At 30.7% G+C, this 14773-nt stretch overlaps 1 protein-coding gene across 1 annotated transcript; it reads left to right on the forward strand.

Annotated features, from left to right (window-relative positions):
• The first annotated feature begins 4212 nt into the window (after positions 1-4212).
• On the forward strand, positions 4213-11943 carry LOC139425777 (uncharacterized). The gene is made up of 3 exons (XM_071181721.1): positions 4213-4413; positions 8297-8370; positions 11703-11943. The coding sequence occupies exons 1-3, from the start codon at positions 4219-4221 to the stop codon at positions 11839-11841; spliced, it is 408 nt and encodes a 135-aa protein (XP_071037822.1). The 5' UTR covers positions 4213-4218; the 3' UTR covers positions 11842-11943.
• Positions 11944-14773: the final 2830 nt, after the last annotated feature.

The following is a 14773-nucleotide window of genomic DNA, read 5'->3' on the forward strand; positions in this document are numbered from 1 at the left end:
ATTGTTCTATTCAACGTTTTCACAATTAATTCAACTCCAATCTATTTCGGCGTATTGTCAGTCCGTAGCTTATGAAAACAACATTCGTTTATCATGATTTTTGACAATTGTCAAAAACAATGCCAAAAGGCTTTTTTTTTTTTTCGNATTTTTTTTTTTTTTTTTTTTTTTTTTGACGTGACGGTTAAAACAACATAAAACCGTTAATTGTTAAAATTGTTATGATATTTTTTTAAAGTGCTTAAAAATATTTTTGAGTGCTTGAAAAGTGCTTAAAAGGTGCTTATTTTTTGTTGAGTAATTTGGCTTCGCACTCTGTTATTTTATTTCATTCATTGTATTTCATAATAAATTTTATTTAAAACTATTTTTATCATTACATATAAATAGTTTTCTTTATATATATATATATATATATATATAAAACCGTCTTTGAACAGTTCACCCAATTTCATGAGTTTACGACTACTAATGTTCAACTACGTAGCCTTGTAATTTCGAACCCAATCCAGAAGACAAGGGAACTCCTGGATCGAGTACTGGGAGAAATTTGCCTTCGTGAAGGACTTTTCGATGGAGCTAACCCGCATTTGCGTTACATGGCGAGGAAAACCACGAGAACCTCCCTCGGTTAGCCTTACGGCAAGGGTACTCTAACCTATGATCCGTCTACCACTGAGGATATTTCACGTCAACACTGTGGTCGGTGCAAGCCGGATGCGGAATTCGTATCGACTGGAATTCGTACTAATGATTGCCAACTAATCAATTATTATTCTTTTTTAGTGATTGTGAAAGATCAAGAGGGTTAAAAAAATATCGCTTTAGTTCATAACCACTGAGAAACAGAGAGAAGAGAGTTGCACCTAGTACCAATTTTAATTATTTATTTTTGCGCAAAAAATTAATAACTTAAAAAACTTCGTGGTCAATACGTTCTATGTCTAATAACACAATTATTTTTATACACAATTTCTGTTAGCATCCAGAAAAAACAAATTTTTTTTTTAAAACTAAAAACTTAGTTTAACATCATGTTGCAGTGGGCCCTCCCTGCAAGAATTGTGAATGCACCCTATCTGAGGCGTAACACAATTTTTAAAAAAAAATTATAATATGAGACAAGAACACTGGAAAAACAATCGAGAATTTTTCATTATTCATTTCATTTTAATTTGTATTAATTTATGCATTTCAATTTAAATTATTTCAATATCAATTAATAAGGAATTAAATTGCGATAAAAAGGCGAAATTTAGAAAGGAAAAAAACTAAATTGGAACATTGTATACATTTACTGGCTAACCACATTGAAATGAAATTTATCTTAAGAATACGAGGAAACAACTCACTATCTTATAATAATTATATTCAAAGTTTGGTTAAGTATTATTTTTATTTCTGCGTTTTTTTACAAAGTATAAAAAATCTTTTTATTGAAATTCATATAGTAGGGTGCACATTTTTTTAATGAAAGGCTACGGGTCTAAGACGGCGTTTTTTTTCGGATATTTTAAATTAGTCATTTTAATTTAATTTATACGTTTTAATGCATCTAAACAAATGCACAAACAAGACACTAACGTAAACGTTAGTGTTTTAGATACAGTTCTTTTTATCAGCCAGCTTAGTAATATATATATACATGAAAATAAAATTCTTTAAATAATTATAATTCTTTTTATATTAGGTTAATTATTTTAATAAATTTTTTCTTTTCTTTTTTATTAGTCAACTTAGTAATATTTATGTATAAAATTAAATTCTTATTCATTAAATTTAATCAAAACTGACGACCAAACTGATACTTTTCAACGACAAAAAAAATATTTCCTGTTTATCAAAAACGAGAAATAAATAAATAAGTTTATCAAAAAAAAATATAAACGTGAGGAAGAAGAGACGGTTTTTTTTTATCACACCACGTAATACAAGAAAAAAAAATATTTTAAAATAAATTAACTGTAATGTTCTTAAATGAAAGTAAAAGATAAATATTTGATAGCGCAACATAAATGCAAACTAAATATTTTAATTAAAAAATAAATATTATCATGTCTAAAATGATTTAAAATAAAAACAAGAGCATTGTAGCTCAAAATTAACTTCAACATGGTCCATTCAGTGGGGATTCAGTGTTTAGTATATTTTTAACATTCATCATCATCATATCTGGCTAGGCAGCCCAGGGTGGGCCAGTGCCTTCCTTTGAATTCGAATCCACTTCTCTCTACTTTTGGCACTTGTTCGCCAGTTTTTCTCCCTTAGAGTAAGGAAATCAGTCTCAACTAAATCCAGCCATCTCAGCCTGGGTCTACCTCTTTTCCTGTTCGTTAGGGGTTTGTGTAATAGGATTTTCTTTAAATTTGAGTCATCATTCCTTCTGAAAATGTGAGCTGCCCAGTTCATTCGATTTATTTTAATGAATTTCACAATATCTGGCTCTCTGTAGATTTTATACAGTTCAGTATTATATCGTCTTCTCCAGGAATTATTTATTTTTATCCCACCAAGGATGGCCCTCAAAACTTTTCTCTCAAAAATGGCAATTTTATTTTCACCAGCTTGAGTTAGGTTCCAGGTCTCAGAGCCATAGGTAAGTATTGGCCTAATTAATGTTTTATAGAGTAAAAGTTTTGTATTTTTTGATAAAAGAGAGGATTTGAAAAAACGTTTTAAACCATAAAAAGCTTTATTTGAACAAATTAGACGACTCCGAATCTCATTGTCTATGTTATTGTCGGCAGTAACTATTGAACCAAGGTAAGTAAAATTCTGAACAGTCTGAAACCTGTGGGAACCAATCTCCAGATAGGATTCACTAGAATTTAATTTAGCAAGTACAGGCATGTATTTGGTCTTATCGGTATTGATGATTAGTCCCATATCCCTAGCAGCAAGCTCCAAAGAAAGGAAAGCTTCTTTCAATGCAGGAACAGTTCTTGCAATGATGTCTAAATCATCCTTATAAACCAATATTTAAATAGATTTTGAAAATATGTTGCCTCTGATATTGATTTCAGCATCTCTTATAACTTTCTCTAGAGCAACATTAAAAAGAAGACAGGATAAGGAGCCTCCCTGTCTGACTCCATTATTTACTTTAATTTCTTCAGATAAAGATCCCAAAAGTTTGACTCTGCATACGATGTTTGACATGCTTGCTTCTACAAGTCTAATTAGTTTTGGTGGTTCTTGAAACTCAACCAGGGCTTCATACAAGCGATTTCTATTAATACTGTCAAAGGCTTCTTTGAAATCAATAAAAAGATGATGTGTGGTAATACCAAATTCCCTGGTCTTCTCTAAAATTTATCTAAGTGCAAATATTTGATCTTTAGTAGATTTTCCCTTGCGAAAACCACGTTGGTAGTTTCCAATTTGAGGGTCTATATATTGTATAAGTCTCTCAAATAAAATGTTTGACAAGATTTTATAGGTAGTACATTTTTAACATCAGGGCATTTATATTTAGTGAATTATAAGAGATTTTATGAATGCTAAAATTTTAAACAAATTTCTAACTACTTTTTAAACTACTAACAATTAGGAATAACGCTCAAAAACAGTATATATATATATATATATATATATATATTCTAAACGTTTAAATAGGCCGGGAAAGCCTAGTTGGTTTGGAAGCTGGACTCACGTTTGTGAGAACGGGAGTTCAAATCCAGCCAGCCGAACACTCTCCGTGTAGTAAATGGTGAATGGGGCATGTTAAATCTGTCTGGTCACGAAGTCCTCCCCCATAACAAATCAATACATCTGGAAGTACTGAATTGGAGATTGATCATTCTCTGGTTCAGATCAAAATTAAGATCTGTGGATGTATGAATGAGTCCACCCTATAAACGGGTGTGACGTATGAGTGTCGACTTCCTAGTCACAGATGGCGCCACTGGAAAACAAGAGCTTTCGCACCCCCTCTGCCTTAATGGCCTACGACGACAACAACAACAAAAAACGCTTAAATTACAAAAAATTAATTAAATTTTTTTTTATATCTACATCCTATTTACGGTACAATAGTTCATTAATCAAGTAATCTATATAAATTTGGAGGGGGTTTTATCCCCCGAATCTCCCCAATACTCCGCCACTGGTCGGGATATAAAAAATTGTTACGAAAGTGAATGATCAAATGAAATGTTCTTATTTCTCATCTTGAAAAACAAACTATTAATGCATGTATATTTTGTGCAGGAAGTGGTAATGAGGTATGCCTGGATAGTGTTATCATGCCTCATCTTATCAGAGCAAGTGCATTTCTCATCATCAGGTATCATCATCTACATCCCATCTCGAAACATCCCTTCCCGTAACATTCTATCTCGTAACATCCTATCTCGAAACAGAGTGATAAGGTCCATGCGTCTTCTGCTCAGAATAGGAAGATTCATGAGGAGGGTGAGTCACCTCATCAACATAATTATTTCGTGTTAACCGAATTTCGTCTTATCCGATACACCATGAAAACAATTTATTACGAACTATTAATACACGTTATGTAATACATTAATGCATTCAAACAATACTATTATGAACCAAACACATTGAAATAAGTCTATAACTACTTTATTACTTATTATATTTATAACTACTTTATTATTTTATTTTAACTATTTTATTTATTTGTCCATCTGCTACTTCTAACAAAGGAAGAAATACCTATTTCCCCTTAATATTGACCCAAAATATTCAAACTGAGCCACGTATTATGTTACAGGGTACTTGAGTACCCTACCAGAGGAAATAATTATACGTCTATTGGGGGGCCCACAATGTGGCCATTTAGGTTACTATGTATGTATATATGGGTGATTCTCTCGAAATATGACAATTTACTGTCTCTTGCTCCAAGATCTAATACTATACTACTAAAAGAACTTTTTTACAGCATTGCTGTTATTATTTTAAAATGACCTTGTACTAACATTGACTGTTTTGTATAGATAAAAAATTTAATTGAATTTCAAAATGTCATTTTCCTGGTATGTCACAAACAATATNGAACTTTTTTTATTAAAATTTTAATAAACAGCATTGCTGTTATTATTTTAAAATGACCTTGTACTAGCATTGGCTGTTTTGTATACTTAAAAAATTTAATTGAATTTCACAATATCATTCTCCTGGTGGGTCACAAACAATATTTCCAATAATAACTAGCTTCAAAACTTCCTATAAATTTTCCAATATCTGATTTTTTTTTTATCTCCAGCGTTGTAAGCCTTTCTAGAATATATGCAGAGGGTATTATTTACAAAAACTTTGTTGAAAATAATTTTTTCTGTCAATAATTTGTTAGTCATAAGAAAATCTGTCATTTTCCTGGCTACTTTTATTTAGTGATTTATAACCAAAATAGATAGCGCCAACGATCAATATCTTCTGTTAATAGATTGATTAGAATACCATCCTACCTGAACGTGTTTTATTGCAAGAATAAAGAACCAACTTTCTGGTTCAAAACCTATTTCAAAAAGTTTTCAAGGTGAGTAGGTTTTAATGTTGTCATTTTCCTGCCTTCTTGAAATCATTAATAACATAAACTACATAGAGTTACCTCAGTTATTTCAAGAAATCCTGTTGTTTTCTGCGGAATATAGTAGGCCGAAATGTTTAAGTCAAATGCTATATAATGGCAAATTGTTATTATCCTGGTTGTCATTTTCCTGGCTTAGGAATGCCAGGACATTGAAACAGTTACCAGAAAATTTTTTATACAGTTGAATGTAAAGGGAGAAAGCAAATATTGACCTAATACCAAGTTCATGTAAGATTGTAATATGCTTGAATGTAATCAAAGTTATTTTATTTTATTTAATGATTGATTATTATACACAATTTTATTCTGTACATATCAGCAACAAAAATATTTTTGATTCTTTCTACAGTGGATAAAAGAATTAATTTAAGCAAATCATGGTCCATCTANAATAATAACTAGCTTCAAAACTTCCTATAAATTTTCCAATATCTGATATTTTTTTATCTCCAGCGTTGTAAGCCTTTCTAGAATATATGCAGAGGGTATTATTTACAAAAACTTTGTTGAAAATAATTTTTTCTGTCAATAATTTGTTAGTCATAAGAAAATCTGTCATTTTCCTGGCTACTTTTATTTAGTGATTTATAACCAAAATAGATAGCGCCAGCAATCAATATCTTCTGTTAATAGATTGATTAGAATACCATCCTACCTGAACGTGTTTTATTGCAAGAATAAAGAACCAAGTTTCTGGTTCAAAACCTATTTCAAAAAGCTTTCAAGATGAGTAGGTTTTTATGTTGTCATTTTCCTGCCTACTTGAAATCATTAATAACATGAACTACATAGAGTTGCATCAGTTATTTCAAGAAATCCTGTTGTTTTCTGCGGAATATAAATAGGCCGAAATGTTAAAGTCAAATGCCATATAATGGCAAATTGTTATTATCCTAGTTGTCATTTTCCTGGCTTAGGAATGCCAGGACATTGAAACAGTTACCGGAAATTTTTTTATTCAGTTGAATGTAAAGGGAGAAAGCAAATATTGACCTAATACCAAGTTTATGTAAGATTGTAATATGCTTGAATGTAATCAAAGTTATTTTCATTTTATTTAATGATTGATTATTATACACAATTTTATTCTGTACATATCAGCTACAAAAGCATTTTTGATTATTTCTACAGTGGATAAAAGAATTAATTTAAGCAATTCATGGTCCATCTAATACAAAGGCTTAAGTTGAGTTACTTACTATTAGCTTAAAATGACTGTTTTTTTTTTTAACTTCTAAGCTAATATGTCATTTTCCTAGCATTCAAAATTTGATGAATTTCTATTTTTTTTTCTTGAGTAATCTCAACAAACTACACTGCTGTCTGTAAGATATTAATAAATGTAACTAAATAAATATACTACAAAAAAAACTTAGATTATTTTGAAGACTCTAAATTTGAAATAATTTTTTGTTCTGAATTGTCATGTTTCCAAAGAATCACTCATATATCATAGTGTGTTGAATAGCGTTAAAATTAGGAAATTCGGAGTTAAAAATAGCATTCCTCAAAATGAACGATTGGGATTTTATTCACATGCTTATTATCTATGTTGTGTTCAGTTTCCTTTCGTGTTAAGCGATAATAAGCTTGAAAATTTCATGTTAAACATGTAAAATATAACAATTATCGATTGCTGACTCACGGGACCAGATATGTGTTTCATGTAAAGCGATATTTCATGTTAAGTGGTTTCGCGTTAGTGAGGTTCAACTGTAATATGTTCTAACCTTTAATTTATGAAACCAATATAGTGGACAACTACTTAGTCATACGTATTTCTCAAGAGCTAATTTTGAGTTGTATTTTGAGTTCAGTTAGATTTTTCATTATGTATCGGGAATCTACAATGGTGTAAGAAATGAGGAGAATTTGCAGACCTGGTCGATTATCTCTAGAACTACTGGACAGATTATAATGAAATTGGATATGATTGATACAATACAAAACAAATAACCATTCAACAATTGTATACACAAGCATGATAGTCGAAATTGAGCTTCTTTTGTTGTACAATTTTGTGGTAAACGTGTTGTAACTAGAGTTGGGCGATACATCGTGAAATATCGATATTTTTTAATCATCATGATATCAATACTAAAATATGTTCTCTGGATGTATAGTTAATAGGAAAAATTGAAAAGCACCGATAAACGATAATAATCAACACTTGTAAAGCACTGAAAAATATTAGCATTCTATAAAGTGAAATATACTGGCAACTGATAAATATCAAAGCTCCATAAATACCGAAAAATATCGGCACTATCGTGACACAATGAGTCAAACCCCTTTTCCGTGAAGGCAGAAGAAAATATTTTTTCTTTACATAGTTCAAGGTCATTGTCGATTGAACACAGAGAACATATGTGTTTTTTTTGGTGCACTTTAATTTAATATTCTGTCAAATATTTATAATTATTTGGTTATTTTGAAAATTATGATTATTGAAAGTGTTTTAGAAAAAAAATGTTCAACATAAAAAATATATTATGTTGGAAATATCACGATGCATCGTAAAATAACGATATTTTTCTTCGAGATATGGAAATATTAAACATTCTGATATAGCACGACACTAGTTGTATCATGAAAAAATAAAAATGATGTAGAGCAATATTTTATTAATCTCGTTATGTTGCATATGCCTCACTAAATTTTTTGCAAAATCCTTCATTATGCTTTTTTAAGCAATGTTTTTTTGTTGTTGTTGTTGTAACATAATGTTGTCATAATTTTCAGATTAATACTGCCCGTCGTATAATTTCTGCTTGCAATACAAGAATATTTTGTGAAACTTCCTCTCTCGTTACAAGGTATGCTCTTTCTTTCAATCATAAGATAGAATGTCATTTTATCCATTAAAAAGTTGTTATTTTACTTGTATATTATTTCTACTAACCAGTCCCCTTTTTTTCCTTTTCTTTAAAAAAGTTTCGGTCAAAGCAAAAACTATTGAATGAACTTTTATATCTTCACAAAGGGTCGTTTAAGGAATATTAAAACCTCACTGATGCTGACATTATTGTATGTAAAAAAAAATTAGCGCCTCGTATTTCAGTTAAGCGGAAGTTTAACTGAATTATGACGAGCTAAATTATGTAATATATATATATACTAGTGGGCTGCGCCCCCAGCTCGCTGACGCTCGCCAACCCCCGAAAATTGCTACGCAATCTTATATGGTTTGCTTCGCAAATAAAGCTCGCTTCGCTCGCTACTAACTTAAGTACATTGCAAATGCACAAAATTCTAAGAATTCAAAACAATCATTCAAATCCATATAACAAAAAAATTTTTTTTTAAATTACATCTTTTTAGTAAATACTAAGTCATTAAAATAAATTTGAATTCAAATAAATGACATATAATTCGTAAAACCTATTAGAAATGTGCTATAGTATAAAATTTTAAAGCGTAACAGCACGACTGAGACTCATTTTTCAATGAATAACTAATAACAATAATAAAATAAATTAATTCGTGATATAAATCAAAAATCGTCAAATAAATTCGTAATATTTGAATTCGGGAAAAAAAGCGCTTTCGACAAAATACTAAAATAGAGATCTATCGACAAATACTACTCACTTCTGCCTAGCTTAATAGTATGAGATTGTCGCAGCTGATAGGGTGAATTTCGGAAGAGATCACATTTGGTGAGAATGCTCTCTCTGGTTATTTCAGTTTCCGTTTTTAAAAGCGCTATATGTTGAGCCACCTCAGCTAGAATTGGCATGTGACATTTTAATCAGCAATCATTCTTCGATTTTCTAGCGTTGCCATTCATGGAGTTGCAATGAGGCTTTTTTTGTCGCCGTTTAAGAGAAATATATATTTTGGAGTATATTTTCCTTTTTTTAAGTTTCGAAGTGATTAATGCGTAAACTTGTGTTGTTTCTTTTTTTTGGCAGCATTTTCCCCTTTGTTTAAGTTTCTGAGTGATTAATGAGTAAATTTGCGTTCGTTCTTTTTTTTCTTCTTTTGCAATATATTTTCTTTTGTTTAAGTTTCTAAGTGATTAATGCGGTGTTCTCTCTTTCTTTTATCTATATATGTAACGTAAAAAACTTGAATTAATCCTTTTATGTTATTTCTTTTCTATTAAACAATTCCTAATTAATTATTCCAATCGAAACACTTTCTCATACTTTTAAAAAGCCACATCCTGTTCTTAAATCTATTTTTGGCTCAAGTATGCATAATTAAAAGTAAAGATATTTTTCCCTTTGCTTTTGCGCGATCTATTTACTAAACCAATTGTAATTATTTATGTTTCCCTTTTTCCCTAAAATATAATAAAATAGATGGAAATTCATTTGCTATTTTCGCTAGGATAAAAACTTAAGCACACACAGTTTTGGAGTGTGAATTTGAGCTCCGCCATTGATAGAAAATGTTTTGAATATAAAATGTGAAGCTTAATAAAATATTTTTGCCTTCCAACTGCTATCTACGTGGCTCAACAACACTTGACCATGACTGCCACACTTTCATATATATATATATATTTTTCTATTTATTTATTTATTTGCAGAATTTTTTTTTCGTTTAAGTTTCGAAGTGATTAACGTGTAAATTTGTCTTCTTACTTTTTTTTGCGTGTGTGTACGGAAAAAAAAATCTACAATGTTAGAAGATTAAAAACGTAACTTCTAGCATGACTTCTTTCAAATCTCTCTTTTTTCTTTTAAATTTTAAATTAATTTTGGAATGATTAAATTTAAAAACTTGTTTTTGGGGAGGAGGGGCTTCGACGAAATTTAATTTTATTACCTCGAAAGCTTTTAAAAACAGTTCCTATGCTTTAGAAGGTAACATAAGTATTATTTAATAGTATAGAATTTTTTTTTTTTTTTTTTTTTTTTTTTTTTTTTTTTTTTTTTTTTTTTTTTNGAACTTTATTCGTTTCGCCTTAGAAGATGCCAGAGTTGTTACTCATTTCGCGTTACCCAGTGGGCACTCGTGAACCAAAGTCACGGAGGCGAGTAACATTGCCCACGCCACACTGCCACACACCCGTTCATAGGGTGGGCCACGTTCACCCACAACAGAGGACAACACAAGAGAGAGAAACATCCATGCCCAGAGCGGGATTCGAACCCTCGGCCATTGGCTTCGCAGTCAGGAGAGCTAACCGCTCGTTCACCTGGCCGGCGTGTAGAGTTTTTATTATTATTTCAACCTGAGGGCAATATTTAATGAAAGAGTCTAAATTCTTGTAATGCAATATATAGAGATGATTTTAAAAAATTTTCCACTTTTTTCTGAATTAATTTTTTAGTGCTTGATAAAATGCTCACCCTTATGCCGAGAGAATCATGGGGTATTTCAACGCATAATTTTTAAATTTGAACGCAAGGACGAAATATTAATCTACTGCAATAGCTTCATTTGTTTTACCTTTTTAACGAAAATCCGTCCTGCGTTGCGTTGGATTTTCATTATTTTTTTTTATTTTATAACCGTCGTTGAACTGCCGACCCAATTTTGGGTTTACGACTACTAATGTTTAACTCCGAAACCTAGTAATTTTGAACCAATCCAGAAGACAAGGAAACTTCTGGATCAGTACCCCCAGAGGTATTGATTTGTCATGGGATCATGGAGGATTTTGCGCCTCGACAGATTTACTGTGTATCAGTCACCATTTACTACACCGGGAGTATTCGGCCGACGGGGATCGAGCCCACAGACTCTTGGACATGAACCCAGTGCCCTACCAACAAGGCTATCGTGGCCTGGGTCTTAACTTTAGGGGTGTTGCTTAGGAGTAGAATGATCTCTAGAGTAACAGTGATATATTATAGAACTCCAACTACACTGTACTATCGTCGCATGACATATCATATGGTCCAAGGAAAACAACGATGCGAAATTCAAATTGGCCAGCCGTCCATCGCTAGGATTCGAACCCGGTTCACCTCATTGAAGGGTGGATGTTCTATCCCCTGAGCCACCACTGGATCGGTGGGTTGTATTGGTGAACTGAGCGAGCGATTGAATCTAAATCTAATTGGATTGGATCTAGAAATAACTGCAATAGTTTCGGATGTTGGCGAGCGATAGTGAATAAGCGATTTACGGGTGTTATGTAAAATAAACTTTTTATAATATTCTTTTAATTTCATGGTTTATTTTTTTAAAGGGACCCACCAAATGGAAATCTAAGAATCACTGTTTCTCTGAGTAATCCTATCTTCTGTAGAGCACAACACAGAAATTGTCCAGACAGAGGATTCCCTATGCTACACGCTACCACCAACATGTTTGGAGGAATTTCTTGATGTTTTCATTTTGGAAAATTGTGTTCGAATCAGCTTTGTCTTTAAGAGCCAGATTGATTCCATCATTTAAGGTGTCTATCCATTATTTCAGAGAAGGTTAGAGTCCTTCGCCAAAATATTTGATGTACTGTAAGATTTTATGTAAAATCCTAATTATCAGGTGATATTAGACAGCTTTATTGTTTTTACGCGGTTTGCACTTGTTTGTGTTCGTGTATCATTAGGTTAAATTAGACGATATATAATAAAAATTCGGTTATTGGATAAATTAGACGATATATTATATTAATATACAATATTTATTATATCAGGTACAGTCGAACTCGTTTATAACGAGCTCGGATTTAACGAGAACTCGGATTTACCGAGGGAAACGAGAATATTTGGTTGGATCAATGTTAAGTCTATGGAACAGAAGTCGCTTTAGCGAGCAATATTTTTCTGCCTTGCAATCTTTTTTTCAAAATGATATGAAATGCGCGCGAAATAAAAAAAAACCGCGAACTGAAACTTCAAAGTAAGCTAACAAGCTACTATTTTAAATATGTAGATTAATGGAAAAAATAAATGTTTTGGTAAGAATCTTTTCCTTTATTTTTCTTTCCGTTTATTGCTTCTTTCCTTTAAGACTGTAGCGCAACTAGAAATTTTTTGCTGGTTGGGGGGGAATAGTTGTCATTAAATTAAGAAAAGTATTTAATTAAATTAATTAAAGTAAGTATCAATTAAATTTTATGTAAACTCAATAATTTGACCTACCAACCTCCCCCCCCCCTCTTCTGGTTGCACGCCTGCCTTAAGGACCCGTTTATTACGAGCACTCGGATTTAACGAGTACATGTCCCTTTGTGCTCGTTATAAACGAGTTCGACTGTATTATATTAGTATATTATAATAACTAGACGCAAAGTAGTATTTTAATAATTGCATGTTTTTGCACGAGTTTATAGGCAATACTTTTATATTTAAACATACATATAATGGTGTTTTATTCAGGAGATTTTTCATATACTTCCTATTTGTATTTATTTTTAGCGTATTGTATTACAATGTTGACCCATTGATACAGAAACGTAAACAAGTGCAAACCAGTTTCAGTCGAACAATAAAGCTGTATAGTATCACCTGGTAATTAAGATTTTACACAGAATCTTAGAGTGCGTCTAACATTTTAGTACTGTAAATTATTAATCTGTAATACAAGAATTTTTTTTTCACAGTTTCAGATTTACATACATACATTTTTTTTTTCTTTTTGAATAATGTTTCAAACTTTTGAGAATTTTTCTAACTAAACAAAATAGTTTTTAAGTAGTCATTTTCATTGTTGATTTCACAGCATTTAACAATAATATTAAAATATGCCTAGTTGGGAATGAACGGATTTGCTTTTTAATACGTAAAATCCTTTTTTAATGAGAGGGCAGAAAGCAGCGCTTTTGCATCAAACTGTTGTTTAGTATTGTTTTTGAATGGATAGTTTATGAGTTTCTAGAATATAGCACTTCACACAGTAACGTTATGTGATTGCAACCATGGAAATCGTGGTGTTTTTTTTCATCAAAAACTTTTTACTGAAAAATTTTTTAAAAAATGTGGCTTTTCATGATTTCGACCCTAGTTCTTTTATTACAAGTTTTTTTTTTTGAACTATAAATCTGAAAATAAAAACAACTAAGCAAAAAATCTGCAATGAATGTTGGCTCAACTTTTTAATAATCTGAATTTTGTTTCAAATTGTTGTGCTCTTGTGTCCAAACAATATTTACTTCGAAATATAGTTCACTGTTATAGCCTTTACTTAATGCATGTTACGAACATTTATTGTGTGCCTTCAATGCTAAGTTTATAATATAATATATAGTGTGCTTTCAATGTTGTTATAAGTTTATATTACGTATGTATGCCTGTTTTACTCTTTGCAGTTTTCTTTCTACATGACACAGAATCAACTAATCTGATTTTAAAGCCTTGAATAATAAAATATCAAGATTTAGTTCCAGAAGTTTAATTTTTTTAAAACTGGTTGTTTTAGAATGCTCATATTGTATAAATGTTGAAAAAGAAATACGATCAAGATTTATTTCACGATTGGGGAAATAAACTAACTCACAATGTATAATGGTAATTTTAACAAGAGATAATTTTAAATCTCGAAAAGAGGTATTAAATCTAAAATTTATTTCTTAATTTTTCTCGTTATTCTCTCTTTTCTTTTCTTTTATTCTTAATACAGTCAAACCTCGCTATAGTGAACCTTCAAGGGACCGAAATTTAGGTTCACTATAACCGGGAGTTCACTATATCCGTTCCGCAGGCAATTTAACTAATGGTTCCCAAACTCCTCCCTTTTATTACACATTATTCAAATAAATGACTGAAAAACATTATTTAGTAGCGAAAAATGTGTTATTTTTCATTACTCTTCGTCTTGCTTACAAAAAATAATAAAAAATAAATTTTAGATACAATAGAATAAATAATTTAGAAATAAATTTGCGCATTAAGCTGCAAGCATATAGAACTCATAAAATTAGTTTAAAAAAACATAGAGAAAACTTGGAAAAAATAACAAAAATTAATAAAAAGAGAAGAAAAAAAATTATTAAAATAAAATATTTTTTAAAAAAAATTTAAAACAATGAAAATGCACGATTATATCCTGAAAAATACTATGTGCGAATCAAATTCGGGCAAATCTAAAAATCTATAAAAATTTCATTTTTTTTTTTAAATGTTAATAATTTTTCTAAAATCATTTAAATTGTAGGGGAGAGTGGGGTCAATTGTAACATTTTTTACTTAACTATTTTTAACTAACAAAATATCCAATATATTATTAGTATTAATTGACAGACGAGTAAAGTAGACTATCCTCTACTAGAAAAAAAATAAATACCTGATTTTAAATATTATTATATTAGTTATTAAC

Source organism: Parasteatoda tepidariorum, chromosome 6 (genome assembly GCF_043381705.1).
Source record: "Parasteatoda tepidariorum isolate YZ-2023 chromosome 6, CAS_Ptep_4.0, whole genome shotgun sequence".
Lineage (NCBI taxonomy): Eukaryota > Metazoa > Arthropoda > Arachnida > Araneae > Theridiidae > Parasteatoda > Parasteatoda tepidariorum.